The sequence below is a fragment of the Thalassophryne amazonica genome, chromosome 11, assembly GCF_902500255.1.
Source record: "Thalassophryne amazonica chromosome 11, fThaAma1.1, whole genome shotgun sequence".
Lineage (NCBI taxonomy): Eukaryota > Metazoa > Chordata > Actinopteri > Batrachoidiformes > Batrachoididae > Thalassophryne > Thalassophryne amazonica.
Window position 1 is genome coordinate 77,444,128 of NC_047113.1, and position 27,047 is coordinate 77,471,174.

Below are 27,047 nucleotides of genomic sequence, written 5' to 3' on the forward strand. Positions count from 1 at the left end.
ATAAAGCTTAAATTCAGACCTGAATGTGTTGCTGATAGTGTGTGCCTCTGAAGGATATTTGTTGTAGCTGTTGACTTACCTCACCTTTTCCATCCTTCACAGAGTCAGTTTGTCGTATCCACCTGGGGGGTGTTCGGCGGTGAGTCTGGGTCCAGAAGCGTCGGGCTTCGATCCATTTGGGCGCTGGAGAGCGTGCCGTCCTTCACCTCACCAGACAACCGCACATTTATGTTGTACACAAATTATTGCACAGAAGGGAAATAAATTTGTTTTGTTTTTGGAACAGCTCTCTGGTTATTTTAGCGCTGGGTTCAGTCAGACGCTGGTCCGCTCCTCAACTCGCGTCTGCACATAACACTTTGCATCTTACAATCAGTTAAAAGACAAATATTCTCTCCCACCTTCTCCTTTTTCCGGTATTTGCAAATCAGGAACTTTGTTCGGCAAAATATTCCATCATTTGAGTCGCTCCCAGAGGAAAATCCAGTTTATAATTCCCTCCTGAGTCCTCCAGACTCAAGGAAACTGGTTACTGGTTTTGTAAATTTATTTACTGAGCAGCTGGATTACAATACCATTTCTATAAAGAATGCATGGGAAGAGGAGCTCAGCTTGCAGATGGAGAATGAAGTCTGGGAGGAGTGTCTTGCTAAGGTTCAATCCTGCTCAGTAAACGCTAGACATCAATTAATTCAGTTTAAAGTACTGCACAGACTTCATTATTCAAAAACAAAATTGCACAAAATTTTTCCTACTACGTCACCTATGTGTGACCGTTGTAAATTTGCAGAAGGCACACTGACCCACTTATTCTGGACTTGTCCCAAACTTAAAACATTCTGGTATGATATTTTTAATTGGTACTCAACAATTTATAAATGTTCATTAAGTCCAGACCCAAAAATTGCTCTATTTGGAAACTCCCCTTCTCTTTTATGCATGAGCTCCTCTGAACGGCATACTGTCACTTACGGGATGATAACTGCAACAAAGGTTATTTTAACACTATGGAAAACAGATACAGTTCCTCTGTTTAAGATGTGGCTAACTGAAATCATTAATATTTTGCATATGGAGAAGATTCGGTATAATTTACAGAATAAAATTGACAGTTTTGACAAAATTTGGAAAACTTTTATTGATTATTTCTCACAATATAATGCCACATCTTAAATTTTTAGTTTGAATTCCACCACTCCTTTTATTCTTTTTTCAGCTCTAAAAAGTGAAATGATGCAGTGCAACTTTTTATTTTTGTGAAAACCCTTATATAAGTGTTGTTTTGTCTCTTATATGAAAAAGTTTAATAAACATATTTGACAAAAAAGAAATGTGCGCCAACAATCACATAACTTATCTACAACTCATGTGGCAGATGTGTGAGTCATACGCTGGCACTCGATGAAAATTTTCAGCAATGCCCTAAATTTTTCAAGGAGCTCAGCATATTCAGATGTACATCAGTGAGCTTCAGCATGTTTCAACGTGCTTCAACATGCTCTTAACTTATAAAAAACGTACCCATAAGAGTTATACCAGCGTTTTTTAATACCGTCGGCATATGCTGGCTAAATCGTCAAGGTGTGACAGGGCCATGAGGTCGGCAGTCTTTGGCATGAAGAGCAAAATCCCAGAGCACACCAAAAACACTGAACTACACTGAAGAGGTGGAGTTATTTTAGCTCCAGTTTTATGAGTTACTAAGAATTATCAGCAAACAGGCAACATGCAATCATGCTGATGGCTCTGAATAACTGATCACTGACCCATTTGACTGTTTACCATGAAAGAGCTCAAGACTCACATCAAACGGCAAAACCTCCACCGACGTGTTGAAGAGTCTGTCTCCTGGATGCTCGATGTTCCCACTGCGGAAAAAGTACCTGAGAGGAAGAAGATCAATAAAGAAGAGTGTTTGTCAGCTTGCTTATGAAGCCCAAGGGTGAGCCCCGTCCTAACGTTATCAATCTTTACTCATTTCTTGGAAAACCAATCTGTGTCTGGGAGCCCGTCCATGATGAACAGGGACCTCATGTCCAAAGGCTGCAGGCGCATAGAAATGTGGCGTGCGTCCATCTCCATGCCAATGTTCAGATGTGTGAAAAAAGTGAAATGACCATGGAAATGTGCGGTACGTCACGCCAAAATCCTGGCTGGCGTACGCACGTTTCTACAGTTACTGTTTCTCTGCCGACACGTAAAGATGATGCGGAGAACCGTTAATAGTGTGAAAACAAGAAGTCATCAGAGTGATATGCGCAATTCAATATTTCAATTTATATAATGGCTGAGTGGATCCTTGTCAACTGATTGGTGCTTTGTATGTCACATGACATGGATTAATTCATCCCATTTGTGTTGCATTGCATTTAGAGTGCAGCTTGGTTCCATTTAGAGTGCAAATTTGGTTCCATTTGCAGGGGCATCGGACTGGGGGGGTAAACGGTACTATGTACCCAGGGCCCAGAGCATGGGGAGCCCACAAAGAACTGGCATTAAATACATTTTTGTGTTGCATGTTATTAATATCCATACAATTCATGTTGTAAAAGAATATAATTTGAATGATTGTATAAATGTTGTAAAACATAATTCTGCTCTAACAATAATATTGAAAGATCTCTGAGGGCCCTTCCCACCCCTGCACAGTTGTACAATGGTTTAGTCCAGGCACACAAGCGGCACTCTGCCCCCCCACACACACATACGTCCCACACGGGATCTGACAGAAAGAGGAGGTGTTTAGTAGTGCTGAAACAACTAATCGATTTAACAGATTATTAAAATAGTTGTCAACTAATTTAGTCATCGATTAGTTGTTAAATAACTTTGTTTTACCGCAAATGTTTCGTTTTTTCCATATAAATCAACCGTTTCTGCAGCGCGGCTTTGCTTTGAACCTTGAACCAATCGAAGCAGTGATTCACAGATCAAAGCAGTGCTTCGATCTGTTGCTTTGTTGATCCATTGTTTTATTTCGCTGTCAGGGCTGAGCGGAGGCGAGGCACAGACAGAGGCTGGACACAAATGCAGACTCTCAAACAGCATATGAGTAAAAAGGGTGGTCTTTATTACAGGCAGGGGTTCGGCAAGAGGAAGACAGTCCGCGGTGCAAAAGTACCAGAGAACGAAGAAGAACGAAAACAGGAACCCAAATAGGACAGAAGCATGACATTCGCTTTATCCTAATTTTTCCCCACTAAACCCTAAAGAGCATATGTCTGTGAGTAATATTTACCTTTTTTTGTTAATCTGACCTTTTAGGGTGTTCTGAAACAGTTGATAGATGTATTTTATAACTTGAAAATGGGACCAATGCTAACGCGTTAGCATGTCTATGGCGTTTTCAATGTTAAAATTAGCATTAAGCTGTTGCAGCTGTCAGCACATTTGTTTTCTGTATAATTCATGGCTCACCGTTTGTTGTCGTAAAAGAGTCAAATGTATTACAAATTGTAATATTTTTAATTTATTTTTTATTTATACATTAGTAATTTTATCTTTTAATTCTGTTGTACCTTGTGTATAATGACAATAAAAAGCATTCCATTCTATTCTAACAATAGCAACAACAATAATAGTAATAATAATAACCAGTAATGCTACAATACAATTTTAGAGAAAGAAACAAAAGAACCTGATTAAACACAACAGAAAAGATAAATCCAACTAACAATGAACATAAATAAATAAATATAGAAATAAATAACTTTCCTGTGAACACCTAGTGACTCTTAAACCTCCACTTTACCCCTGTTTTATTTAAGTTTAATGACCATTTGTTTTGGTCAAACCACATCTAAGCTGTTTTTACACAAGAAAAAAATAAAATGCAGTTATCTGCACGTTTGTGTCTTTTTTCATGAAAATATGTTATTAAAGATCACATATTACACTTTAGTCAGGCCTTTAAAATAGTTTCATGGACTCTTGCTGTAATATGTTGTCAGTGGTTGAGATAGTTGCTGTAGGCACCTAAAAATGCTCATAATCAGATGAAACCTGATAGATATCTCTTTGTGGTGTGTTGGTGATGTATATGTGCAAAATAAAACAAAACAGGTATGTTTTTGACGAGAATATAACATAACTTTGTTACAAGCTCAAACGTTGATGTTGCATGATAATGGCCTTTTAATAATAACTCACTTAAAGAAATAATGGCAAAACTCACATATAAGTAAAAAAAAACAAAAAACAAAACAATTAATCGAAAAAAATAATCGACCGATGAATTGATTACTAAAATAATCGTTAGTTGCAGCCCTAGTGTTTAGGCTGAAATAAAATATGTCTTTCCTAAAAAAAAATCAAAGTTCAGATTTCAAAAAAGAAGGGGAAAAAAGGACAGGGAAAGAAAACTAAATGAGGGAAAGCAGTTGCTAACCAAATTCTTTGAAAAGAGAGGTGAGCTTGAAAGATAGCTATATTGAGTTGGGGTGCCTGGGGGACCAATTTTGGTGCATTCCTGTGCATTTTACCAGACGGGTACGCACCAAATTGCACCATTTTTGTAAAAAATGGTGCAATATGGTCCCCCAGACCCCTCAACTCAATATTGCGCCCCCAACTTTAAAAAGGGTTCTGACTCCCAGGTGTGATCTAAGGTATACATGATTTAGACCTGGTTTGACTACAAATTAGAAATTTGGTGTTTGCGTTAATGAAAAAGAACATAACTGTGTGTGTGTGTGTGTGTGTGTGTGGGGGGGTCTTCAATATGGCTAGTACCTAGGACCCAGAATTTGGTGCTACGCCCCTGTACGCGCACACGGCCTTGTGCACGCGCTCACACATGCCCGTGAGCAGACGCACACAGAAAACAAATCCACTGTGCTGTCTGGAGGCTGTTGGGAGGAAGTTGGAATGAAAAGCTGGACTAATTTCTGATGTTTTTTTTTTTCGCTGCACTGAGGACGTACAGTCTTTTTTTGGTAGTACACACACGCACAAGCGCCGCCAAGGTTGCATGTGTGCACGCACGCGAGGGACAGCGATTCTCCTGAGACATAATTTGATTGTGCTGACGCCTGCTAATTCTTGTAAGACACACACACACACACACACACAAACACACACAAATCCACTGTGCTGTCTGGAGGCTGTTAGCAGGAACAAAGAATGGACTCATTTCCTATGTGATTTTTTTTTTTTTTTTTTTTGCTGCACTGAGGACGTACACAGTTGACTGACACGGTTGCATGTGAGCGCGCGGGACAACGACACAATGATTTGATTGAGCTAACTGACACTGCTAATTTTTGTAACACACACACACAATCCACTCCGCTGTAAGCTGTCTGGATGCATGAAGAGCTGTTCACATGAAACGCTGATGTGATTTTTGGCTGGACTGAGGAACTACACAAAGTTTTTTCTTTTTTTATAAAAGTCAGTGCACAGCATCACTAGACTACACACTATAATTTGGACTTCAGCAGCAGTGGAACACCAAAATGTAAATCCCTTTTCTGTTGTTTAGAAATTAATAAAATATCAATTGACAAGGATCTATTTTAGCCATTATATAAAACAAATAATGAATGTTTTTACATTCTTTCAATAAATGTTTATAAGTTCAGTGGTACGAATCTTTCATGAGTTGAAAGCTGGAACATACCATTCAATGAGGTGAAGCCGACAGTGGTAAGAAAAAAACTCCCTCTGATGATTTCAGGAGGAAATGTCAAGCAGACCAGACACAAAAAGGGTAACCCTCTGCTTAGGCCATGCTACACACACAATTGACAATATAAATATAAAGGAAATTTTGGGCACATCAGAGACACACTGATGAACAATTAACACACCCACGTGTTTGCAGTTATATGGGTGAATATAAAAGCACACGCAAAGTGATGCGTAAAATGTCACTAACAGTGGCTGCGTTAGTGTTGTTAGAGGACCTTGTAAATGGTGCAAACCGACGTGAGAGTGTATTCAGGGAACACGAGGATTTACTTGCAAATTATGATAATTGGCTCATAAGCTTATTTCGATTACCAAGGCCACTATTACTGAGCAGTACGCAGAACTGTGGTGGCCCAGAGTGCAATCAATCAATCAACATTTATTTATAAAGCGCTTTACAGCACCGACTGGTGTCCAAAGTGCTTAACATTTACAAAAATAAAACACATATAAAATAAAATTTTAAAACAACACATAAAAAAGAACATAAAAATAACAGAACATGTCACCTCCCCACTAAGTGTTAAAAGCCAGTTTAAATAAATAAGTCTTTAACTTAGATTTAAAAAGTGCTAGGTCAGGAATAGTACGTAACTCAAGAGGTAGCTCATTCCACAGTCTCGGGCCAGCTACCGCGAAAGCATGATCACCCCAGCTTTTATATCTTGACCTTGGAACATCTAAGTAAAGCTGGCCAGATGCCCTTAATGTCCTACTGTAGGTGCGCAAAGTTAAAATTTCAGACAAGTAGGGAGGTGCAAGGCCATAAATAGCTTTAAAAACAAACATTAAAATTTTAAAATCAATTCTAAAACGAACTGGAAGCCAGTGGAGTGAGTACAGGATGGGTGTAACATGCTCACGTCTAAAAGCGTTAAAAGACGAGCAGCAGCATTCTGCACCAACTGGAGACGTGCAAGAGACGACTGATTAATGCCCGAATAAAGTGCATTACAATAATCAAGTCTGGAGCTGATGAAAGCATGAATGGCTGTCTCAAGATCACGTCTACTGAGAAAGTGCTTTATTTTAGCCAAAAGGCAAAGTTGGAAAAAACTAGCTTTGACAACAGAATTTATCTGTTGATCGAACCTCAAACAGCTGTCAAATATCACTCCCAAATTCTTGATAGCTGGTTTTACATAGTTAGCCAAAGCACCAAAATTTGGTGTTACCACATTTGGTATGCCAGTGCGCTCAAACACCATGATCTGTTTTACCATCATTCAGGTAAAGGAAGTTTTGGGACAGCCACTGCTTTACATCACGAATACAATTAAATAATGATGACAAAGCATCACTCCCATTAGTCCTCACAGGCAGATAGATTTGCAGATCATCTGCATAACAATGAAAGGACAGGTTGTGCTGGGTTATAATTGACCCCAATGGCAGAATGTACAAAGAAAATAGAATCAGCCCAAGGACAGATCCCTGCGGCACTCCACAGCACAGAGGAGCAGTTGATGAGGAAAGGTCCCCAATCATGATAGAAAAGCTCCTTTCAGCCAAATATGATCTAAACCATTTAAGTGCAGTACCATGAATGCCAATAAAATGTTCCAACCAGGAAACAAGTACTGTGTGATCCACAGTATCAAAGGCTGCTGTGAGGTCCAACAGAACCAGCACAGCAGGATTCCCTGCATCCACCGACAAAGTGATGTCATTATGACCTTTTAAAAGTGCTGACTCAGTGCTGTGTCGCGATCTAAACCCAGATTGGAATTTTTCAAGGATGAGATTGTCTTCTAAAAATGATTGTAACTGTAAAAAGACAACCTTTTCTAAAACCTTAGATAGAAATGGCAGATGAGACACAGGTCTAAAATTGGATAAAACTGATGAGTCCAGGTGAGGTTTTTTAAGAAGAGGTCGAACCACAGCATGTTTAAAAGCAGCTGGAACAGACCCTGATCTAAGACAAGCATTGATAAAAGTTAGGAGACCCACCCCAACAGTATTAAAAACCTCCTTCAGCACCTTAGCTGGAACAACATCTGAAGGACAACTTGTAGATTTTATGTTTTACAACATCAGCGAGAGATGCAAAAGAAATGGGCTCAAACTGTTCGAGCACAGCAGAATGTGCATGAGGAGCAGACAACTCAACATTACAGCTCTGATCAGTGTTCTGTCTGACTGATGAAACCTTATCAATAAAAAACTGAAGAAACTCCTCACAGGTTGTGGTTGTACCGTCCATCAAAACAGAGGAGCAATACGGCGTGGAGCCAGGGGTTGTGTCTGCCCACATGGGTGCTGCCAATGCTGGGCTTCCTGGCAACAGGGGCATTCCAGCTGGAGCTGACCGATCGGTCAGGAGTGTCCCAGGCAACGTTGAGCTGAGCCATGCCAGCTGTGTGGAACACAATCTGTCATGGTTTCGACCTGAACAGGGCGTGGAGCCCTTTACCCCCTCCTTTCTGTTGTTCTTTTCAGCTTTGATTTATTATTTATTTTCATCATGCTTTATTCTGTCATGTTTTTCTTGTCACTTTGTTCTTTTTGTTATGATTCATTAGTTATTTTATTTCCATCATATGGTTATTCTCTGTTCTGTTTTGATTTGTCACTTTGTTTTCTTTGTTACTTTTCTTACTTTGGTCATGGTTTAGTTCTTGTTTTATTCAGTCAGTCTGTGTTGTTTTAGTTTATCTTTTGGTATTTGTTGTTCCATTGTTTATATGATCTTTTGTGTTTTACTATCAGGTGTTGTTCTTCACCTAGTCTGTCTTATTTTCGGGTATTTTTGAGGAACCATGGGGTCATTTTTGAGCCTACGTTGTCCTTTGGCCTCCACATTAGAGATATTAGGAGGACTGCTTTCTTCCACCTGTGAAATATAGCAAAGGTTCATCCCATCCTGTCTATGGCTGATACTGAGACCCTGATTCATGCGTTTGTCTCTTCTAGATTGGACTACTGCAATGTTTTATTTTCTGGTTTACCGCAGTCCAGCATTAAGGGTCTCCAATTGGTTCAAAATGCTGCTGCCAGACTTTACAGGAAGCAGAAAGTTTGATTACATTACACTCATTTTGGCATCTCTTCACTGGCTTCCTGTCCCTGTGAGATCAAATTTTAAGGTTCTGCTACCTATAAAATTGTTCACGGACTGGCACCTCCCTACCTAGCTGACCTAATTAAACCCTACATACAGGCCCGGGCTCTGTGTTCTCAGGATGCAGGACTACTTTGTGCTCCTAGGGTGAATAAAAAGTCTGCAGGTCATAGAGCTTTCTCTTATTGTGCCCCTGTTCTGTGTAATGATCTCCCTGCATCAATAAAACAGTCAGACTCTGTAGAGACTTTCAAGTCCACAGTATGTTACTATCCTTTTTACTCTTTTAAATTCATTTTATTACTAAATAGAGCGGGCTGCAGCCTCAACTTTATCTAAAGTCTGGGTCTTTTAGTGAAGCTTAGGGCTTGTGGCCGGTGATCACCTTAGTATTTCTTCTGTTTTTCTTGTTGCTTAATGCTGACAAATTATACTTTATTTGTTACCTTTCTGATGCCTGATTGTTTTTTTCAGTTCAATTCAATTTCAATTTATTTTCATTTATATAGCACCAAATCACAACAGAGTTGCCTCAAAGCGCTTCACACAAGTAAGGTCTAACCTTACTAACTCCCAAAGCAGCAGTGGTAAGGAAACACTCTCTCTGAGGAAGAAACCTCAAGTAGACCAGACTCAAAGGGGTGACCCTCTGCTTGGGCCATGCTACTGACACAAATTACAGAACAATTCACAAAACAAATATACAGGAAATGCAGTTGGTGCACAGGACAGGAGGGTCTCAGCACAAATACCACACCCATCTCTGGATGGAGCTGCACCTTAAACAGAGAGAAAAAAAAAACAGAATCAGGCATCAGAAAGACAAGAAATACAGTATAATTTGCCAGCATTAAACAACAAGAAAAACAGGAAATATTAAGGTGATCGCCAGCCACTAGCCCTATGCTTCACTAAAGGACCCAGAATTTAGGTAAAGTTGAGTCTGCGGCACGCTCTGTTTCCTAATAAAATGAATTAAAAGAGTAAAAAGCGTAAAACTATACTATGCCAGTATGCTAGCCATATGAAAGGGAAAAAAAGTGCGTCTTAAGTCTGGACTTGAAAGTCTCTACAGAATCTGACTGTTTTATTGACACAGGGAGATCATTCCACAGAACAGGGGCACGATAAGAGAAAGCTCTATGACCCGCAGACTTCTTATTCACAAAGTAGTCCTTCCTTTCATTGTCGCTTGTGTTCTTGCTCTGGAAGTTGGTAAGGTTAGACCTTACTTGTGTGAAGCACCTTGAGGCAGCTTTGTTGTGATTTGGCACTAAGTAAATGAAAGAAATTTAATTCAATTGAAGAAGTGATCTCAAACATACAAGCACAGTCAGACTGTCAAAATAAAACAGGAAGAATAAACCCAGGGATGACACACAATAACACAGGAAACTAAATTGCAGAACAGTGACAAAATAACCCAAGACAGAAATGGACACAGACAGTCATAAAGACATGAAAGCTCACAGGGACTTAGACACAGACAACATGAGGAACAGTCACCAGGGGGAGTCAGAGGGCAAGGACCAAAACGGAAATAAACACACGCAAAAGCAAAGACAGGCACAAGGGGGAGGCAGACCAAGAACAGACAGACAGAGTACTAAATACAAACCCATAAATATAAAAGCACAAACAGGACTGACAAACGAACACACACAACACTGGGAGCACCTACGTATACTAAGGGTTGGTAAGGTTAGACCTTACTCATGGTGAACTGCCTTGAGGCAGCTTTGTTGTGATGTGGTGCTATACAAATAAAATAAATTAAATTGACTAATGACTCACCTCTCTATGCGGACAGGCGTGAAGAACCGTATCCGTATGAAATCACCCGCCACAGGAGTGAAGGCCCAGAAAAAGTCATCACCCAGGTAGGCCTTCTCGAGCATGAAGCGCTGGTAGGTCTTCAAGCTGGTGGTCACCTCAGCCGGCGGGTTGACGTGTCCTTTGTGTAAGTTTTGTTTTCCAAAATCCTTGTCCTGCAAAACAGTCGAACCCTTCAGATGTACTTTAGAAGTAACTGTACTTTTACAGGAGTCTTTTTTTGTAGTAGTAATTGTACTTTTAAACATTTGTGGTGGTGTCTGATATTTTATGAACACTGTACCTGACCAGTGTGGTGAAGATGGATCTGACCCAGAAGGCAAGACTCTCAATTTACCAGTCAGTCTATGCTCTGATCCTCACCTGTGGTCATGAACTTTGACTGAATGACTGAAAGAATAAAGTCGTGGATACAAGCCATGGAAATAAGAGTCAACCTCCCTGGTAAGTGTCAACCTGACTCCAGAAAGGGCAAAGAGGGTGCAGGTTTCTTTGTAACCACCAAGTCCGCCAAGGGATTTCACTGGTTAACAGCAGACGGGATGAGTTCATCAAAGAAATCACCTGGTGGAGTTGGTGGTTACAAACAAAATCTGCACCCTTTTTGCCCTTTCTGGAGGCAGTGTTGCGTGGGCCGCCAGAAGAGGAGGTACTGCTGGCCCACCACCAGAGGGCGCCCTGCCTGAAGTGCGGGCTTCAGGCACGAGAGGGCGCTGCCGCCACGGACACAGCCGGGGTTGACAGCTGTCACTCATTATCTCTTGATAACTGTCACCCATCTACACTACATCATCTCACTCCATAAAGACCGGACGTCATCTCCACCTCGTTGCCGAGATATCATCTACCTGTGAAGGTAATTCTCTGCTGTATCTAAAACTGTGTCATAGTCTGAACTCTTTTGCAGCCGTTTTCCTGTGGTGTGCCTTATCTGCTGGATTGGCGTTTGGTGTGAACAGCGACGGCTTCGCTTCACACCCAAACCAGATAAGTGGTTTAACAGGAGCTGCATGAGTGTGTGATTAGAGGTGGAGGTGACTTTCCACCTTCTGACTGTTTTTGTTATTGGGTGTGCACACACCCACATCTCACTGTTTGTGCTCCTCGCCAGCAGTACCAGATCTGACAGTCGGGGACGGTGATCACCTGGGAATTCGGGACTTGGCGGCTCCAGTATTCACCAGGTTCTGTGGCGGTGGAAATCGCGTGGTCCCGGCTCTTCTCAGGACAGACGTCTTCTATCCTCGAGCCTGCCCACACGTCACCTTGGTGTATTGACTGCTATCAGATTCTGTGATTGTCTGTATAATCGTTGTGCACATTCACAACATTAAATTGTTACCTTTTGGCTCATCTATTGACCGTTCATTTGCGCCCCCTGTTGTGGGTCCGTGTCACTACACTTTCCCCAACAGGATATCTCGGCCAACGTCATGGATCCCGAGGGGCGTCAACCATCTGTTGGACAGCCAATGGAAGAGCAGGGTGCACAGGCGTCGGCTGGAGGCGTGATTGGTGAGTTGCAGCACATCCTGACCGCCTTTACCACTCGGATGGACCTGATGACCGAGCAAAACATCATCCTTAATCGCAGGATGGAGGCTCTCACCGCGCAGGTGGAAGCGCGCGCTCAGGGCGCTGTTGCAGCTCCTCCTCCTGCTGACCCGGTGCCGAATACAGACATTCCACTGGTCATTCAACGACCCCCCCACATCCCCTGAAGCATACATAAGCCCCCCAGAGCCGTACGGAGGTTGTGTGGAGACGTGCGCGGACTTTCTTATGCAGTGTTCGCTCGACTTTGCACAGCGTCCCGTGATGTACGCGTCTGACGCCAGCAAGGTGGTTTACGTGATTAATTTGCTTCGAGGTGAGGCACGCGCTTGGGCTACAGCGCTTTGGGAACACAGTTCACGGCTCCTTGCCTCTTATACTGGGTTTGTGAGGGAGCTCAGAACTGTTTTTGATCACCCTAACAGAGGCGAAACCGCGTCTACCGTGCTGCTGTCAATGAGACAGGGGCGCCAGGGGGCAGCCGAATATGCAGTCGACTTCCGCATCACGGCTGCGAAATCTGGCTGGAATATGACTGCGCTCCACGCCGCCTTCATAAACGGACTGTCGTCGGTCCTGAAGGAGCACCTGGTGGCTAAGGAGGAACCGCGGGATTTGGCTGAGCTTATCGATTTGGGTATACGATTGGACAATCGGTTAGAAGAACGCCGACGGGAGCGAGGCGAAGGGCGTGGTCAGGCACAAGCCGTCCCTCTTCCTCCCGGATCCGAAAGGGAGCCATCTTTCCCACGCTCCACAGCCACAGCGCTCCGTGTGGCTACAGCTCCCCCTGCTGACGATGCTAGGGACACGAGCAGGGCCACATTCAGACAGAGGAGGCTGGTCCGCGGGGAGTGCTTTGTCTGCGGCTCGAGTGAGCATCAGCAGAGAGACTGCCTCAAACGGTCAAAACACAAACGCCCGCCCTTAGAGACTGGGCTGAGGGGGGGTCAAAACATTCACGTGGGTCATACACATCTTTCAACACGACTCCCAGTTACAATCCTGAGCGGGGATTTAACCCTTCAAGCCCCAGCACTGGTGGACACGGTGTTGTGTGGGCCGCTGAAGAGGAGATACTGCTGGCCCACCACCACCAGAGGGCGCCCTGTCTGGAGTGCGGGCTCCAGACATCGGAGGGCGCTGCCGCCTCACAGGAGCAGCCAGGGTGACAGATGTCACCCATCACCTGAGACAGCTGATATCAATCACCAGGGAGGTATATCAGCAGGACGGCATCTCCACCTCATTGCCGAGATATCGCTCTACTAAGGAGGTAACGAACTCAGCCAGTCGTATTATTCTGAGAATTAATACTGTGTTGCTTGTGCTTAGGTCAGCTGAAGACCGCATTGGACGAAGTAGGATAAGTACTCACATTCCAATCCTACAGTACTATTTTGAGTAGAGGTGGAGGTGGTGTTTCCACCCCGTGTGTTGCTGGGTGCGGCCGCACCCACACCTGACTGTTTCTGTTCCTTGCCAGCAGTACCGGATCCGACGAGCGGAGGCAGTGGCCACCTGGGAGTTCGGGACTTGGCGGCTCCAGTATTCCCGGGGTTCGGTGGCAGAGGAAATCGGGTGGTTCCGGTTCGACTCGGACAGACGTCTCCTATCGTCAAGCCTGCCCACACGACACCATTGGAATCCGGCTTACCGCTATAATTGTAATCTGTTGTGTTTGTTGTGCGTGTTCACAACAGTAAAGCTTTGTGATTTGACTTCCTCCATTGTCCGTTCATTAGCGCCCCCTGTTGTGGGTCCGTGTACCTACACTTTCACAACACACGGGGTCAGAAGGGAATCTGCTGGATAGCAGATGGGCAAGGGAGGTAGGGCTCCCTCTGGTGGCGCTTTCTTCGCCAGTGAGGGTGCGAGCACTAGATGGCACTCTTCTCCCTTTTATCACACACAAGACACTACCTGTAACCCTGGTAGTGTCTGGGAATCACCGGGAGGAGATTGAGTTTTTTGTAACTCCTTCTACCTCCAGCGTGATTTTGGGCTTCCCATGGATGAATAACACAATCCCCGGATTGATTGGCCGTCTGGGGTTGTGGCTCAGTGGAGCGAAACCTGCCACCGGAATTGTTTAGGATCCTCGGTTCCTCCCGGTGTAAATGCTAATGAGGAGGTTAAAGTCCCTCCCAATCTGACAGTGGTGCCTGTTGAGTACCACGATCTTGCTGACGTCTTCAGCAAGGATCTGGCGCTCACCCTTCCCCCGCACCGTCCGTACGATTGTGCCATTGATTTGGTCCCGGGCGTTGAGTTCCCGTCCAGCAGGCTGTACAATCTCTCACGTCCTGAACGTGAATCAATGGAGACCTACATCCGGGACTCATTAGCTGCCGGGTTGATCCGGACTTCCACCTCCCTGATGGGTGCAGGTTTCTTTTTTGTGGGCAAGAAAGATGGCGGACTCCGTCCATGCATTGATTACAGGGGGCTGAACGACATAATGGTTCGTAATTGATACCCTTTACCCCTGTTGGATTCAGTGTTCACGCCCCTGCATGGAGCCCAAATTTTCACCAAACTGGACCTTAGGAATGCGTACCACCTGGTTCGGATCCGGAAGGGAGACGAATGGAAGACGGCATTCAACACCCCATTAGGTCATTTTGAGTACCTGGTCATGCCGTTCGGCCTCACTAACGCCCCCGCGACGTTCCAAGCATTGGTAAACGACGTCTTGCGGGACTTCCTGCACCGATTCGTCTTCGTATATCTGGATGACATACTTATCTTTTCCCCGGACCCTGAGACTCATGTCCAGCATGTACGTCAGGTCCTGCAGCGGTTGTTGGAGAACTGGCTGTTTGTGAAGGGCGAGAAGTGTGAGTTTCACCGAACCTCTTTGTCCTTCCTGGGGTTCATCATCTCCTCCAACTCCGTCGCCCCTGATCCGGCCAAGGTTGCGGCGGTGAGAGATTGGCCCCAACCGACAAGCCGTAGGAAGCTGCAACAGTTCCTCGGCTTTGCAAATTTCTACAGGAGGTTCATTAAGGGCTACAGTCAGGTAGTTAGCCCCCTGACAGCCCTGACCTCTCCAAAAGTCCCCTTCACCTGGTCAGATCGGTGCGATGCCGCGTTCAAGGAGTTAAAACGCCGGTTCTCGTCTGCACCACTTCTGGTGCAGCCCGACCCTAGCCGCCAGTTTGTGGTTGAAGTGGACGCCTCTGACTCAGGGATAGGAGCCGTGCTATCCCAGAGTGGAGAGACTGATAAGGTTCTTCACCCGTGTGCCTACTTTTCTCGCAGATTGACCCCAGCTGAACGGAACTATGACGTCGGCAATCGAGAACTCCTTGCGGTGAAAGAGGCTCTTGAGGAGTGGAGACACCTGTTGGAGGGAGCGTCTGTGCCTTTCACGGTTTTTACTGACCATCGGAACCTGGAGTATATCAGGACCGCCAAGCGGCTGAACCCCAGGCAAGCCCGCTAGTCACTGTTCTTTGGGCGTTTTGACTTCCGCCCTGGGACCAAGAACCAGAGATCAGATGCATTGTCTCGGGTGCATGAAGACGAAGTCAAGACTGAGCTGTCGGATCCACCGGAGCCCATCATTCCGGAGTCCACTATCGTGGCCACCCTCACCTGGGACGTGGAGAAGACCATCCGGGAGGCCCTGGCACGGAGCCCGGACCCCGTAACAGGGCCGAAGAACAGACTCTACGTCCCACCAGAGGCAAGAGCTGCTGTCTTGGATTTCTGTCATGGTTCTAAGCTCTCCTGTCATCCGGGGGTGCGAAGGACCGTGGCAGTGGTCCGGCAGCGCTTCTGGTGGGCGTCCCTGGAGGCCGACGTCCGGGAATATAGCCAGGCCTGCACCACCTGTGCCAGGGGCAAGTCAGACCATCAGAAGGCACAGGGACTTCTTCAGCCACTTCCTGTGCCTCATCGCCCCTGGTCCCACATTGGTCTGGATTTTGTCACGGACCTCCCGCCGTCCCAGGGCATGACGCCCATCTTCACGATAGTGGACCGGTTCTCCAAGGCGGCCCACTTCGTGGCCCTCCCGAAGCTCCCCACGGCCCAGGAGACTGCAGACCTCCTGGTCCACCACGTCGTCCGTCTGCATGGGATACCTACCGACATCGTCTCTGATCATGGTCCCCAGTTCTCCTCACACGTCTGGAGGAGCTTCTGCCGGGAACTGGGGGCCACTGTGAGCCTCTCGTCCGGGTATCACCCGCAGACCAATGGACAGGCAGAACGGGCCAATCAGGAATTGAAGCAAGCCCTGCGCTGTGTGACGTCCGCACACCCGACGGCCTGGAGTGAACATCTGGCCTGGATCGAGTATGCGCATAACAGCCAGGTGTCCTCTGCCACCGGCCTCTCCCCATTTGAGGTGTGTTTGGGGTATCAGCCCCCATTGTTTCCCGTGGTGGAGGGAGAGGTCGGTGTGCCCTCGGTCCAGGCCCACCTGCGGAAGTGCCGTCGGGTGTGGCGCTCCGCCCGTTCTGCCTTGTTGAAGGCCCGGACGAGGGCGAAGACCCATGCAGACCGCCGGCGATCCCCGGCCCCTGCTTACCAGCCCGGGCAGGAGGTGTGGCTATCCACGAAGGACATCCCCCTCCAGGTGGACTCCCCGAAACTCAAGGACAGGTATATTGGGCCATACAAAACCCTCAAAATCCTCAGTCCTGCCGCAGTGAAGCTCCAACTCCCAGCTTCACTGCGGATCTACCCGGTCTTTCATGTGTCAAGGATCAAACCTCACCACACACACTGAAATTAGGCACTCCGGATGACATTGTGCGACAGTCACAACTTTACACACGCATTTACTGACAAATACGGAAACATATTTGAATGTGCGCATGCCCATATGTGCCCACGCTTGTTTCATTTGGAACAATTAACGTGAATGAACTATATCGTCGTCGCACACGTCAGACAGATGCGGTCACGAAATGCGGGGTGACCCCGGGGGACGGGGGGGTTCTGGGGGAGTTATGGTTAGGAGAAGGGGTTAGGGTTAGAAATAGTAAAGTAAAAAAAAAAAATGTCACGAAAATGTGACTTATCGTGATGGGCGCATGAAAAACAGGCGTGACACTGGGCTGCTCCAACCACACTGTTAGTCAGCATGAATGAGTCATACGTTGAACCAGGCCACCGAGCCACCATGTCAGTTCGATGCATTTGCGCGCCTCACATAAGATTTGAACACTGATGGAATGAAAATGTTTCCTATTAACAAAAACAAATTCATCATGTGACGGCACCTTTACAGCAATATGTGTGCAGTCAATAGCTCCGATTACATTCCGGAAACTGGCTGTCACTTCAAACTGATCTTTAATGTTGGATTGTGATGTACCTGGATGACATTCAGATGATTGTGTTCCACAGAGCTGGTGGCTCAGCTCAAGGTTGACTGGCACACTCCTGACCGATCGGCCAGCTCACACTGGAATGCCAATGTTGCCAGGAAGCCCAGCATGGTCAGCACCTGTGTGGGCACAGACAACCCCTGGCTCCTCGCTGTATTGTGCTCTGGGCCGGCTGAAGTTCTGAAGTGACCTTGGCAAACGAAATTGGTTTAGGAGCCAATTATTATAATTTGCAAGTAAATCCTTGCATTCCTTGAATACACGCTCACCTCAGATTGCAGCATTTACAAGGTCCTCTAACAACACTAACACAGCCACTGTTAGTGCCATTTTAAGCATCACTTTGAGCATGTTTTTATATCCACCCATATAACTGCAAACACATAGGTGTGTTAAATGTTCATCAGTGTGTCTCTGATGTGCACATCACTCTGATGACTTCATGTTTTCATTCTATTAACGGTTCCCAGCATCACCTTTACATGTCAGCAAAGGAAGAGTAGCTGTAGAAAAGTGCGTACACCAGTCAGAATTTTGGCGTGACGCACCGCACATTTCCACAGTCATTTCACTTTTGATACATCTGAACATTGGCGTGGAGACAGACGTACGCCAGGTTTTTGTGTGTACGCAGCCTTTGTACATGAGGCCCCTGGTGATGATGTGCTCTGGTGATCTCCATCTGGAGGTCTTCCAGGCAAGTCCAACTGGGAGGAGGCCCTAGGAAGACACAGGACACACTGGAGGGAATATATTTCCCAGCTGGCTTGGGAATGCCTTGGGATACCGCAAGAAGAGTTACCAGACTTGGCCAATGATAGGTAAGTGTGGAATGAGCTGCTTGGTTGACTGTCACAGTGACCTGGACCCAGATAAACAGCAGAAAATGAATAATTGTACTTTTACTGGAGTCATTCTGAATGGTAGAAGTCCAGGTGACTGTAGGTCATGGTGTCAAAAGGCATCTGTGCTGTGTGATTACCCAGAATTCTTTGAGTGAAAAGCAGCCTGCAGATGATACCTTCAGTTTCTGAATCTTTCCAGCCAGAGAGGAATGAGTACCGACATGCTGAAAGAGAGACGGTTTGAATCGGATTCTCAGGTTGGCCTTCTGTCTGTTGCAGTGTTTCTGGTGGAAACACAGATGTTTACAAGACAACACCTTCATGACCTCATGCGCGTCACCATAACTAAGAACTGTTGTACACAAAGATTCTCCAAGAACAAAATTCATCACTTCATTCATGTTCACGTGCAAATGTTCAACTCTCATCAATACAATGAGTTCATGCGTTCACAAACACACAGAGGAGGAAAACTTTAGTGACGTGCAATCTTTGTGGAATCTGTGGATACCCTGATTGCAGCACTTGAGAAGCTGGATGAAAAATCAGAGTTTTCTGATGGTCCTGGAACCAGACTAGGATCCTGGGCCCGTATCCACGAAGCAGCATCAGGCTAAAAGTAGCTCCGAGTGACGTTATTCTAAGAAAAATCTTTGAATTCCTTGAATTTTTAGACAGTGCTTTACTGCAGCTTCACTGCGGCTTTACTGCGGCCCCCGTGCTGCTCCTCCCTGACCACGCTCGGCAGTTCACGGTTAAGGTTGATGCTTCTGATGTTGGTGTAGGTGTGGTCCTCTCACAGCGTAACCCCTCTGACAATAGGCTGCATCCGTGCGCCTATCTGTCAAAAAAGCTGACCGCAGCAGAGCGAAACTACAGCATTGGGGACCATGAACTGTTGGTGGTAAAAGTGGCCTTGGAGGAGTGGAGCCATTGGTTGGAGGGGGCACAAATGTTGTTTTTGTTTGTACAGATCACAAAAATCTAGAGTACCTGTGACCTGCCAAGCATCTCAGTGCTTGTCAGGCTAGGTGGGCTTTTTCAGCTGTTTCAACTTTGTGCTCTCATATCAGCCGGGATCCAAAAACGGCAAACCGGACGCATTATCTTGTCAGGGTGATCCGGTTGACGCACTGTCTGATCCAGGAACTGTTCTGCTAGCGTCCTGTTTTGTTTTGGCTTGAACATGGGAAACTGGTCTACAACCCCAATTACAATGAAGTTGGAACGTTGTGTAAAATATAAATAAAAACAGAATACAATGATTTGCACATCCTCTTTAACCTATAATTCAATTGAATACACCACACAGACAAGATATCTAATGTTCAAACTTAGAAACCTTTTTGTTTTTCAAATATTTGAAATGGATGCCTGCAACACATGCCTGCAACACATTTCAAAAAAGCTGGGACAACACTCAATAAGCTCAACTAAGTCCCAACTTGGAATTGGGGTTGTATATAATGAATGAATGCAAAACAAATAGTAAAATAGTGACTAAATAGTAAACAAAGCAAAGCGATAAACAGAACCAAACTGAGACTAACATGATAAAGTATACATCATAGAAGTAGAGAGATAGAATGCCAACTCCTGCTCTCGGGGGCTGAGGTTGTGCCGCACCATGTGCGAGAGGCGGACATGGCGTTTTTCACTTCCGGTCTTTTGCTGTGCAGCCCGCATTTTGTTTACAAGAATTATAAACTCCAATATTCTGATGGGAATCGACGGTATCAAACATCACAAAATAAGGTTAAAGGTTTTGATCAATTATTCTGAATATTTTACAGAGCTTTACATTTTGTAGCTGCCCTGATTATCGCTCACAGAGTCACGCTGCTCTCAGAATGAAAATGCTTCGTCGGTGCCGCGCTGTTATTGCTGCGAAGGTTTGCAAAGAACCAGTTATGTTGTGTGGGCCGCTGAAGAGGAGGTACTGCTGGCCCACCACCAGAGGGCGCCCTGCCTGGAGTGCGGGCTCCAGGCACCAGAGGGCGCCGCCGCCTCACGGGAGCAGCCTCGGTGACAGCTGTCACCCATCACCTGAGACAGCTGACGGCAATCATCAGTGGGGTATATCAGCAGGACGGCATCTCCACCTCATTGCCGAGATATCGTTCTACCTGGAAGGTAATATTCTCAGCTGACTGCTTGACAGTAACCTTTTGTGACTTTTGTGAGTGATAACAGACCTTTTTTTCCAACGAGAGGTGGAGGTAGCTTTCCTGCCGTGTGGATTACTGGGTGCAAACGCGCCCACCTTTAATTGTGTTTTTGTTCCTCGCCAGCAGTACCAGGTCCGACACGCGGAGGCAGTGGCCACCTGGGAGTTCGGGACTTGGCGGCTCCAGTATACCCGGGGTCCTGTGGCGGAGGAAGCCGTGTGGTACCGGTCTTACCTTGGAGAGGCGTCTCCTATCTTCGAGCCTGCCCACACGACACTTTTGTAAATTGACTGTTGTCCATTTCTGTGATTGGTTGTATTCGTTGTGCACATTCACAACAGTAAAGCGTTGTTATTTGACTTACTCCATTGTCCGTTCATTTGCGCCCCCTGTTGTGGGTCCGTGTTCCTACACTTTCCCAACAAGTTAGGTTGAAAGATCAAGATATAACCCCCGTATCCCACACGTCGGGAACTATTCAGCTAATATATCTTATATAAAATATAGATCTTGCAGTCGATTAGCAACAAGGCAAGTTTTAAAAGACAAAGATAAGTTTATTCAGTCAGCTAAGGGAAGAGGATCACGATCTTATTGTTCTCTGTTCAATTTGTACTTATTTTATTTTATTGATATCCCAGTGTAAATTGTGTATATATAAACTACACACTTATTGCTAGTTACATTAATTGATGAGATTATAATGTCTTTGCAATCTTTACATATTTAATCAAGCTCCTCAGTGTTAAGTTTTAGCCTCACATGGACCACAATGGAAATAAGCCTTTGTTTGATTCTGTCATCTGTGTATCATTGATATATTCACCTTTCTGTTTATATTGATTTTACAAAAATTAACTCAACAATTCTGTAAATACTGATGATTTTCGCTTTACTCTAAATACTATTTTATCTGAGTTAACAAGGGTGTCCACGTTGCCAGACTGAGAACTGCTTGACTCAGCATCCAAGAGTCAGCTGGTGGTCTGTCACCTGCATCAATCATCCTGTCAGTTGCTGTCTGGTAGAATGCCGCCTGTGAGGCCTCACAGTTCATCCCAGATAACCTGGACGTCGTCATGATGCAAAAACAATGTGCGCAGCTCTGAAATTACAAAACTTTCATGTAATTTTAAATTGTGTAATATCATACAAACCTGCTGGGCTTGCTGGTGATTTTTTCACAGTTTTGGCAGCTTGATAGAAACTGAAGGGAGGTGTCAGGTCCTTCATGATGCCTCTCATATTTTATTTGATTTGTGTGGACTGAAATAAATGATGCATATTTTATCGTATTGACTGTGTGATACCTCAGTGATATCAAAATAATTTATGACTGAAAATAAAATGTGAATTTTTCTTAATGAGTTTTGTTGTTCAGCAAAAGAACATGGTTCTTCTGGAACAATATCAGGATCTCCAAGATTGATGCCAGCCAATATTTCTGCAATGAGGCTGGCAATCTTCTGATATCACACAAATCTCTGCATGTTGCTGTTGGACTGACTAAACCCCCCCCCCCCCCCCCCCCCCAAAAAAAAAAAAAATATATATATATATTATTTTTTTTTTTTTTCCAAAATAGAATTTATTTATGTTTGAGAGGTCACTCTGATATTTTTGAGGTGCAAATATGCCGATATGACTCAAGAAAATATTTTATATTTAGTGGCAACTTTGTGGAACAGCCTCGTTCATCATGTGGTAAATGCTCCAAGTGTTATTAGTTCAAAGGAATACAATTTTTATTTTATGGTGTTTGATTTTTATTGATTGACGATTTTATTATGGTGTTTGATGGCTTACTATGCTGTTCATGAGTTTTATATGGTTATATTTAAGTTTTACTATGATGCATTTTTAAATGATGAATGATGTCTGCTTTTATTGTATTTTTATGCACGTTTTATGAATAATTAATGATTCTTGACCAGGATTTTCCACCAAAGTTGCCGATAGTCTGCTTGCTCTTATCAATAATATTATCAAGTTTTGTCCTGAATACGATTTAAAATCAACAAGAACATCACTCAAGCTACACTTTGAATATATTTCGAGGGGATAACTTGCTGAACCCACGGCAGAAAACGCGAAAAAAAGCAGAAACTGTAAAGCGCATCTGGTGTTATTGCTGGCAGACAACCGGAAGTAAATTACCCCAACCTTCATGGCCGAGTGGCTGAACTCTCGGGGTTGCAAGCTCACAAACAGAACTCAATGGAACGAGATCTTGAGTTGGCATTCCATCTCTCTACTTAAATGGTATACACATATGAAAATAAAAACCAGAAAACCATAGAGGAAATAAAGCCGAGAGTCCAGACCTAAACGCCGAGCCCGGGCCAAGCATGTCAGCACCCCCCCCCCCCCCCCCCCCCCCGCAAGGCAGCCAACCCCCGAAGGCTGCCAACCCCCCCCCACACACACACACACAAAATCTCACGCGCACCCAACAATGGGCGGGATCGTAGGGGACTGGAGGCGGGCCGAGAGACCAAGGGAAACAGGCAGGAAACCACAAAAAATGCCCATGAGGCAGGTGACGGTACGGCAGAAGACCCCCAACAAACCTTAGGGGAGCTGGAGACATGAGAGTACCAAGGGTGAACCTGCACGTGGAATGCAAAAAACCCAGAACCCGAATAAACTCATGCAAGGGCCAACTGTCCTTAGAAACTTCAAAACTGTATCTGGAGGAGGCATTAACTACCAGAAGACTTGGAGTGCAAAGTTGATCGAAATGAGCACTGCGTGGGGGAAAGGGAAACAAAGACATAAGTGTTACCAGTAGGATGGCATGTGTATGCAGGAACCGCCCAGGCCATGATATAAACCCGTCGTTTAACTAGCTGACACCTCCCAAGGAGCTTAATACGCCCACCGAGGGCGTGTATAGACAGGGACATTTTACTAAGATGAGAAATGTCAAAACTATGAACAACAAATGAAGTGGCAGAGGATTTACCTGGGGGGGGCAACCAAGTCCATTGGCTTCTTCCCAACCCAGGTAATTGACCAAAGAAGTACTTTTTTAACTTTATTCCAAAAACAATGCAAATAATGTGAGAGCTCAGAAAATATAACACTGAAACCTTGGATTGACAGCAACAGATCGATAGGTCTCTAATGATTTTGAGATCTGCCGGTGCCACATAATGCCCAGTAAAACGGCATGGCACAGTTCCCCCGTTCGACATGGAAAATGATACTTCATAGATAAGAAATACAAAAACAAAAAACTCACAGTCTTGTTGATCATGGCTGCAACAGTTCTTGGTGGCTGAAACCTTGGTGATTGGGTGAACAATGAATGAGGTGAGAAGAACTTCTGCATCGACCGTTCCATTGATGTAACAGCCGGCAGTGCTGAGAACCGAGGAGCGGTAGTCGTTGGGGATGTCTCTGCTGATTCAGCCGATGATTGTGAGGCAGTGCTTGGCTGTAGGTGGAGGCAAGGGATGCGCCGCTGCAGAATGTAGAGCAGCGGCCGCGGAGTCAGAATCAGATGGCCTGACTATAGGCTAAAGCAATGAAGCATGAGGTGGGATGAACTGTCACGTCATTTCGCTTCCTTCTGTGGTGAGAGCGACGGAGTTCCCAGAGAAGAGAGCACAGTTGTAATCTCGGCTGCTGCTGCTGCTGAGTGTGGAGAAGCGGGCAGATCATCAGAATCAGCAGTCTTCACGGTTGGCTGAGGAGCAGCACGCGCCCCAGCTGATTCAGCTGCAGGTTGTGATGCTGAGCGCATCGTAGCTGCTTCTGCCGGCACTGTCACCTGATGTGCAGAAGCTGGAGGTGAGACAAGGAGTGACGTCGTGAGTAGATACGCTTGCTTCTGAGGTGGGAGTGCTGTGAAAGTCTTGGCAGGTGCGGCCATGTGCTGAGGAGGTGTAATCTTTCCCGATGACTGTGTGGGACCTGGGAGAGGTGTGGTCCGCATAGAGGGGTCGGGCAACATGGGAACAGCGCTTCCCGTGGGCATGGAGTGCGAAGTTGCTGCAGGATGGTGCGGAGGCGCACGGAGCTTCCATGGCGCTGACACAGCATCGGACAAGGCAGTACCAGCTCAGTGGTAGTATTCGGACGTGGATCAGGTTCCCCGGACTGATTTTGCTCCATCAGCTTTCCTGTGGTCAAACTCCGAGGTGCAGGAACAGGAGATGAACTGCATGTGGGAGGGGTGCATGGCTGTGGAGGCGCCACCACTTCAGCTGACAGCGTAATGGAGCGAGGTGTGTCCAGACAGGAATTAAGGATGTCGGCTTTGAACAGGAAGTCCATCGGGTCCTCGACGCAGGTCAGCAGCTGACCTTGCTTGAACAGAGTTTTTATGTGGGTTAATTCAGGGAAAGCGATGACCATTTCAGGTGCAGCGAGGAGGAGTAGATTGAAAGTAGAAAAAATGCGCCGCTTGCTCCGCTCGCCTGGACTGTCCATGAACTCAAAAAATAAGTCCTGAATTTTAAACAAAAACTCTGCCATGTTCTGGAGTGATGATTCCTCCTCTCTACAGCAAATAAATTGTACAGATCCTCTAGATCAGGAAAGTAGCGATAAAGCCAGGTGTTCACTTCAATCACTTCCCAAGCCTGATCCAGGTAGTGGCGGAAACAGGTAAAAAAAGAAGTTTATGTCGAGAAATACCTCTTTAAGTGCTGACATGATCAGTTCTGGGTCTGAGTTCGTGGCCTCCTGGTACTGGTCCAATTGTTCTGTCAGGGCTTGTGGTGGGCTAACACCGGAAGCAATTGGAGACCAGTGCAAACTCACAGACATGGCTGGTTGAGGAGAATAAGAGGCTTTATCTGATAAACAGACTGGTGGTTCGGTACACAGGAAGTCAGACATACAGGCGGAAGTATCAGACATAGAGCAGGCTGGGATGTGGTCAATAAACCTGGCAGAGTTCGTTCACACGGCATTGAGGGATCAAACAGGTAATACAATGGCAGAGTCAAAAACAGGCAGAGTTCAGGGTAATGGTGAGGGGTGGAGGTCAGAGTACAAAAGCAAGGTCAAAAACTACAGAACAAACAGGACATGAACAAAAGGCAAGAAAGTGAACAAAGTCAACAATCAGAAAGTCAGCTGTGGAACTGTGAGGGTTTAAATAAGGAGCAAACTAATCAGGATGGTGTGAAGCAGTTGTGTGGAAGATTCTGGAATAGAGGTGTGGTTTAGTGAACAAAGAAGAGGGAAGAAAGGCAAGAGAGTGCTGGAGGGCAAAACAAAGCAGTGCAAAGCAAAGAAGTGAGTGACAGAAAAACTAATTGTGAGAAACGTGACGGGTTCAAGACAGACAAATAATTAATGTGAGCAAAACAAAAGGGGCAAACCTAAGAACTAATGTGACAAGTCAAAAAGGGCAAAACAAGAAAACTAATGATTATAACTGAAACTACAATGGCAGTTACTGACTGGTACAGAAAAGTGAATACAATAAAAATGGCAACACAAACTATTGGTTAAACAGAGAATAAGTGATGAACAGAAAACAACACCGGTGAATACTGAATAATGCAATAAACGACAAATGGAACATAATCTGAGCAACACTGAAGATTAATAATTACGTACAAAAACCTGTGACTAAGCATAATACAACAAGTGTGATTAACAGAACAAAACTAAGACTAACGTAACTTAAAGGACCATGAGTGAACAAATACAATAACCAACTATAGAATGAATGAATGCAAAACAAAATAAGATAAAGAACAAAACCAGTGACTAAATAGTAAACAAAGCAAAGCAATAAAGAGAACCAAACTGAGACTAACATGATAAAGTATAAACATATGAAAACAAAAAACAGAAAACCATAGAGGAAATTAAGCTGAGAGTCCAGACCTAAACCTCGAGCCAGGGCCGAGCATGACAAAGACTAATTCAGGTTCCATCCCCAGATCAATTGCCAGGTGGAATGAGCCAACCAGAAACTCGAGGCCACTCTCCGGTGTGTCACATCCTCCCACCCATGCTCTTGGAGTGCCCACCTGCCTTGGGTTGAATATGCACATAACTCTCAGGTGAGCTCTGCCACTGGTCTTTGTCCATTTGAATGTTCATTGGGATATCAGTGTTACAGTTTTGAAACCTGGAGCACTCTGTTAAGGTTTTGAACCCTGGAACACTAGGAACTGGACCCCAGGCTGCAGATGCCAAAAACAAGGAGGAGTACGGTGCAAATCAAGGTGTTTATTTACAGAAGACAGGTGAAAAATCCGGGAATATTTAACTGTCCCAAAAAATCCAAAATACTTCTCTGACTAACAGAGGTGAAGTGAAAAAACACAGGAGAATCAAAAACTCAAAAAGCTTTCCAAAAGACAGAGACTAAAAAACGTGATAACAAAAAACAACTGTCAAAACGTGACAGCGAGGAAGGCAATTTCACAAAACAGACCTTCAGTGAAGCTGGAACCTGCGGAGTAACAAATGATCAGATGTGTGGACAAGGAGCGTCTTCTGTGGCAAGATGTGTGGCAAAAACAATCAACCAGCACCAGCCCTGATCCAAGTGACACTTAAATAACACACGGAATTA

The 27,047-nt window shown here is 45.1% G+C and overlaps 1 protein-coding gene across 1 annotated transcript in view; it reads right to left on the reverse strand.

Annotated features, from left to right (window-relative positions):
- mgat4b (alpha-1,3-mannosyl-glycoprotein 4-beta-N-acetylglucosaminyltransferase B) overlaps positions 1-27,047 on the reverse strand; it is a 112,855-nt gene that overhangs the window by 24,574 nt on the left and 61,234 nt on the right. Inside the window, exons 10-12 of the mRNA XM_034182234.1 lie at positions 18,509-18,616; positions 10,550-10,743; positions 1,805-1,883 (exon numbers count right to left, since the gene is read on the reverse strand). Coding sequence (XP_034038125.1) covers positions 1,805-1,883; positions 10,550-10,743; positions 18,509-18,616 — 381 coding nt within the window. The remainder of the gene's footprint in view (positions 1-1,804; positions 1,884-10,549; positions 10,744-18,508; positions 18,617-27,047) is intronic.